The sequence below is a fragment of the Merops nubicus genome, unplaced genomic scaffold (genome assembly GCF_000691845.1).
Source record: "Merops nubicus isolate BGI_N331 unplaced genomic scaffold, ASM69184v1 scaffold5219, whole genome shotgun sequence".
NCBI classification, from domain to species: Eukaryota; Metazoa; Chordata; class Aves; order Coraciiformes; family Meropidae; genus Merops; species Merops nubicus.
Genome location: NW_008628883.1, coordinates 1 through 6,372, shown reverse-complemented (window position 1 = coordinate 6,372; position 6,372 = coordinate 1). Strand labels below are relative to the sequence as shown.

The window sequence follows — 6,372 nt, the reverse complement described above, 5'->3', positions numbered from 1 at the left end:
AACATATACAGTAGTAAGATCTTAAATTGTACCAGCTAGGTTTGCCTGGAGCTCACCTAACCTCTCTTTGAGGTTCCACCATGCTCTTGGATCGTATGTAGATGACGACTGAATCGCCTAAGCCACTCTTTCACTGATCTCCCAGCATTATCACAGACAGGTAACAGCCCTACTGGCAACTCCTTTATGCTGTCAACAAAGACCTGCTTCCTTACTTCCTACTTCCCATCAGTCAGGAGAATGACTTGCTGGTTTTGGAATCACTGGTGCTCCTGGCTGATCTACAAACTTCCCTTAGACCCATGGCTGGCAAGGTCATGAACCCATCGCAGGGTATTGCTGATTGTCCTACTGTTAACAAAAATGGGCGATGCTTTCCCCATAGTTAGTTTTTCCATTACAGTACCAAGTGCTCCAAGAACTGTAGCTTGTGTCCAGCCCATTTACCGTGGTAACCATTTCCTTAACTGAGGTGTAGTCCCACACATGTGAAGCAATGTCAGTATTCGATTTTCTCTGAAAATAAAAATTTAGAAACTATATGTCAACAATGCCTTCATATAACCTGAAGTGAAGAAGCCTACACAATTCTGGGGCCAGCAGATGCACTAAGCATTGCACTGAGGGCAAGTTCTTGGATGCACATCCTTGTTCGTGTTGTTCCTCTTCTTTCAGGAACAGGGAAAATGAGTCTCAGCTCCCCCAAGCAGTACAGAGTCATATTCTCCTCTGGTTGGTACAGATCTGTTTTAGTGCCAAGTTATCTTTGCCTTTCTACATAGAATTTCCTGAAGCCCAGAACACATCTATTAGCGTTGCTGAGAGGATAAATCCAAAATGAGAAACCTAAAGGTGTCTTCATAAAATCATAGAATCATTTTGGTTGGAAAAGACCTTTAAGATCAAGTCCAACCATTAACCTAACACTACCAAGTTCACCACTAAACCATGTCCCTAGCACCTCATCTACACATCTTTTAAGTACCTCTAGGGACAGTGAGTCCACCACCACCCTAGGCAGCCTGCTCCAATACTTGATAACCCTATTGGTGAAGAAGTTCTTCCTAATATCCAACCTGAACCTCGCCTGGCACAACTTGAGGCCACTTCCTCTTGTCCTACCATCTGTTACTCGGGGCAAGAGACTGACCCCCTACCTTGACACAACCTCCCTGCAGTTAGTCGTACAGGGTGACAAGGTCTTCCCTCAGCCATTTTCCTTGAGCCTAAATAACCCCAGTTCCCTCAGCCACTCCTTAAGACCTGTTCTCTAGGCCATTCATCAGCTTTGCTCCCTTCTTTGGGCATGCTCCAGCACCTCAATGTCTTTCTTGTATTGAGGTGCCCAAAACTGAACACAGTACTCAAAGTGTGGCCTCACCAGTGCCAAGTGCAGGGGCACCATCACTTTCCTGGTCCTGCTGGCCAACCCCATCTCGGCTCCAACTCAGCACTGAGCCTTAAATTTGCTGTCAGTTTGTTTGTTGCTTTTTTTTTTTTTCTTCACTAAATTTTCAAGACTGAGGCCCCCTCAGTGCTTAAAGAGGTGTCCTGAACACGCATAGAGGACTACAACCTGGTTAAGGCAGGCTGGTGCCCTCCCATACCAAAATTGGCGTCTCAGACAATCACAAAGCACTTGGTAGCTGTCAGCATACTCGGGCTGTCCTGTGAACCCCGACAATGACTCAGGCTTTCAAAATAGAAGGAAGCAGAATGAAAAAATGACTGGTTATCTGGTAATGCAGGCCTGCCTGCTCTCACCCCCAAGGCAGAAGGCCTGGGTCTCAGTCCCCATTCTTTCCACACTTGGAGTGCAGAGGTGCAGGCACTGGTCAGCTCAGGTCTGGAAGCAGAGTATCTGCATTGGAGCCAGTAAGATGTGCTGGGCTCCTGCTCTGCTTCTCTACTCCAGCTGGCTTGGACCCAGACAGCTCAAGTTTCTCTGCATACCACTTCCCTGCTCTCCAGATTCTGGAGCCAGCACAGGCAGATGCAGCCCAGATCTGTTTGCACACAGGATTTCAGTTGTTTTCCTGCTACACAAGGCAGAGCAAACAAAGATGGAAGGGGCAGCAGCTGGAATTACACAGCTTTGTAGAGATTCCATAACTGTGTGCACATTTCCAGTAGCTGGAAATAAGGAGACACTTTTCAAGTATTTTGCACTTATAAAATACTGCTAAGTAAAGGGAAATTCACCCATCCTGCAACCCTAAGAGCTGCAGCTGCAGAGAGGAAGCCCAGAGCAGTAAGCAGTTTGCTTGCCACTTCTGCTTTCCTCATGCAACAAATCCTTCTCCCGACTGGAGGGAGCATTCTTACCTGCTAAGAAGAATTAGCAGTAAGATAGAAAACAAAAGGGCTTTTTTTCCTTCCCTCCTGCTCTCTGCCTGGAGCAATTTAGAGGAAGTGTGATTTCTCTGAGGAAAATAATTGCAACCTGAAGCTGCTGTACCATCTTCTGGTTAATAGTGCGTGAAGGCTTTCAGGGACCTCCTCAACCACTTCCCTTGAAAATCTAGAGGACAAAAAACCAAAAGCATATTATGCTGCTAGAGATGAATGAGGGATGAGACAGATGAGGCATATCTGTGATTCGTGGGTTTTTGTGCATGATCTGGTCAGTCTGAAGGGCGTTCATTCTTCAACTGAATCATGATGCAGAATTATTCCTTATCTCACTGTCATCCTTTCTGTATAGTTACTTAACTATGTTCCTTACAAGAATTCACACTGCCTTTTTCTTTTCCTCCAATCGGAAATGAAAAGAGAAACAATTGTGGTAAGAATGACATAAATTTAAGTATGTGCTTTTATTTTATACTTTCATGGCACATTTTGATTTGTAAACATTAAATTACCAGTCTCCTTTATATGTTGAAAATAACCACCAGACATTTGAAAGCATTTCCTGAGATTTAAAAGAAAAAAAGAGAGAGACCTGGCATCTTTTGCCTTATTCGCATACAGTACCATTTTAGGAAGAATTACAAAAGGGAATGTTTTCCAAAATAGGTCAGTTTCCTTTTGGCTATAAAGACATAGAAAATACATCAAAAAACCTCAGGCTGATCAGCCTTATTCAGAGGATGTTGCAAATCACTGTTTCAATTCCATTAATGCATAGCTGAAACACTGCATCAGTCCTGCAGCAGCCTGATATCAACGCTGTCGTGGACACCTTGCAGAAGTAGCTCCCCTTCGTAACTGACAATCTTCCGTCGCTTTGCAGCTTTAAGAGTTCCCACCAGGGCTTCAAAGAGGTTGGCACACTTTTCATCAGCAAAGAGCACACCGAATTTCACACTCACTTGCCCATCAGCATCTAAATTGAAGATAAAACATGAAAACACATGCAGATTTTCCTTTAGTTAGGAGATTACCGAAGGAACAAAGTGATACGCAGTCAGGACGTTTAAAGTAAAGCCTATAGTGTTCTCCAATTTATTGGAGAACATATTATGAATGCTGATGATCTACAGTAGGCAGAACTTCTGCCTGGTGTGACTTTCCCTTTTTTGCAGAAACTCACATCAAGAATCAAATATCTGCTACGTTTATTTTTTCTGATGACTTTCTGAAACCTATGACCAGCACAGGCTATTGAACCTCTTCAAAGCATACGGAGGAAAGTAGTTTGAAATAATTAAAATGTTAATTTGTGTTTTCTGCGTTTTTTTCCCACTTATTAATATTGAAAGTTCACATTGAAAAAGCTGTAATGTGAATTAATTTCTCACACAAAGGAAGAATTTTGAATATACACTAAGGTTACCAAGGTTATTCCTAAAAGGCAGATGTGGTCATACAAAATGCAAGACGTGCATATCCATTTAGGTTTTGAAAGACAAACTGAACGGAAGGAAATTGTATCAGAACTGCAATGCATCAACAGGTAGCATATCCATAAATCACACAAATATTTGTAAAGAAAGAGGACTTTTAACAATGAAAACAAATCTTAAGAGAAAAGGACACCTTCTAAGCAAGCTTAAGGAAGGTTGGGACTGCACCTGTAACTCCTGGATTAGTTTCAGGCATAAAAGTCAGCACCTTCCAAATACTACTGTGATGAACAGAACTGAAGTGTATAAATTCTGAAGTTACCAAGAAAGGAGGTGGAGTGAAACAGTGCAACCTTCTTCTTTGGTGGCTTAAACAAGTATTAAAAGTGTAAAGAAAAGGGTGATTTTGCAGTTGATTTTAGTGGGAAAGGATTCCAGGCCTACATCCTCCATGCTGCAGAGGATTAAACATTTATCTTCATATCAGAACTACCTTAAAGGATGGCCTGCAGGGAGTACCACACAGTCCAATATTAAGTACATATGCAAGTTTTCAGGTTACCTGAGCCTGTTTCATTAAGTTTCCCAAGTTCATAGGTTGACATAACAAGTTTACATCTGTATGACATGTATGTCTGCGCAGTTTAGGGTCTGGACCATCCCCAAACCAATAACAGATGCTTTTAAACTACCCCACCCCCTTCCCTGACACCCAAAGGGGAAGGGGAAGAGAAAGGGAATAAGGGAGAGAGACTTATCGATTGAAAAGGGAAACAGTTAATTAGAAGAGCATTAGCTGAAAAGTAAAATCACTGAACAAAATCAGCTCCGTTCTATATATATATATTCACTACACATACATGTATGTATAACGTGACTATATCTGTATGGTCAGAGGCATTATACTTACTTCTGGTTCCCAGTCGCTGAATCTCCTCAACTAGGAGGCTAATTTCATGTTCTACATTCATTGTGGTCTAAAAAGTAAAATAAACATTGCCAAAGTTATTAGAAGATCTGTAAATCTTTTGTGGCATCCTGGCCTGTTCTCATTTCATTAGGAATGCCACAGCACTTTGTAAATCCCAGCAGCCTGGGGACGCATGGCTGCAGGATAATCTGAGGTTTCAGTCTTGAAAGGATGAAGAGCCTCCACACTTCCACATGTGAGGGGAAATGAACAAAAAAAACCCCTTCAACCACAGTGCATTGTAAACACAAATATAAGGAACTAATATCAAAAATAAAAACAGTGGGCAGGTTAGGACAAGAGCGGTGGTGGTGGTGATTTGTTTTAAACAATGAGCTTAGGTTGCCACAAAATCACAGCATCCTGGTACTGACAGAGGTCCTCAGGGGCTTGACAACTTTCTGTCAGTTCCCTCAATAAAAACAGAACATCTTCCTTTAAATTCCTCTCGGGGATATGAGATATGTAATACATTGAGGTTTTAAAGCACACCACAGATTTCCACTTATCCTGACAAGGTACTGCAGACATCCAGCTGGTTACAGCAGGTCTACACATGTGGTGCCTGAAAGGGCAGCAGCTACCACGTGCCTGCTACTGAAAGCAGAACTGCAGGCACCAGAAAGGTGGTGTGGGATCTGTGTGATGCAAAGCGGCATCAGCAGGCTGAAACGTTTAGATGCAGAACTACTTAAGCAAAAACTGACATCGAGGTAAGCAAAAGAAACTGGGCCCCAGAGATAAGCAAAGCGTACAAACAGGAGGAGACAAACCACATGTACTAACAATGCAGCCTGGAACAAAAGCTATAGAAAGAGCGTCTGGAGCTAAGCACTGTCCATAAAGGGCTCAGTGAGCACTGAGACAGAACCTCTCCATTGTTCAAGAAAGCACGATTTCTGCACAGATATGGTAAGTAAGCAGAGTTTAAAAAAAGACATCTGGATGCAACACAAACTCTTCCCAAGAGAAAAGCTTCACCTTTTTTTTTTTATATTTCAGTAGTTAAGAGTGACACAGCTCCCCCTGATGATTTATCCCAGATGCAAAACCCCTTTGTAACGGCGTCCGATTTTCAGTTCCCAAATTCACCAGCAAATATCTGTCTTTTTAACATGCAAATTTTGAGCAAGCTTGGTACCAACGGGGGTTGCAGGCAAAGCCCCATCCAAACCGCAGTCTCATCCCTGAGGCACGCAAACAACAAACACCGAGGTGGGCAGTAACAGACCAGGACGGAACATTGCAAGAGGATGATGCGCTGCCGTGGCACCACCTCGGCAAAGCTGCCTTAAAAGGGCACGGCAGCGGGGCTGCAGGGTTTTAACCCGCTTACAAGACCGCGACAAAACTTTTCGAGTTTGTTTAACTGAGCGCCAAATATATTGTTACAAAGCACCGAGGAAAATATGACCCATCCACCAAAAAGCTTACACTATCATTACCGATTTGTCAAACTGCCAGTTTTACTATCGGTCATTACAATGGCATACTCGGCTTCTCTTTAAAGCTGCTCTTTTAACTTGAAAGGCTTTTTCACTTGAACTTCAACCTCTTTCACTTCACGCTAATTTAAAATAATTTTCTCTCATACACACTCACTGATCCTCCGAA

At 42.8% G+C, this 6,372-nt stretch overlaps 1 protein-coding gene across 1 annotated transcript; it reads right to left on the bottom strand.

The window, feature by feature from the left end:
* Window positions 1-3,143: 3,143 nt before the first annotated feature.
* Window positions 3,144-4,760, bottom strand: ABRACL (ABRA C-terminal like). Its single transcript, XM_008946791.1, has 2 exons — window positions 4,699-4,760; window positions 3,144-3,328 (listed from the first exon to the last, which is right to left on the bottom strand). The coding sequence occupies exons 1-2, from the start codon at window positions 4,757-4,759 to the stop codon at window positions 3,144-3,146; spliced, it is 246 nt and encodes an 81-aa protein (XP_008945039.1). The 5' UTR covers window position 4,760.
* Between the last annotated feature and the right edge of the window lie 1,612 nt (window positions 4,761-6,372).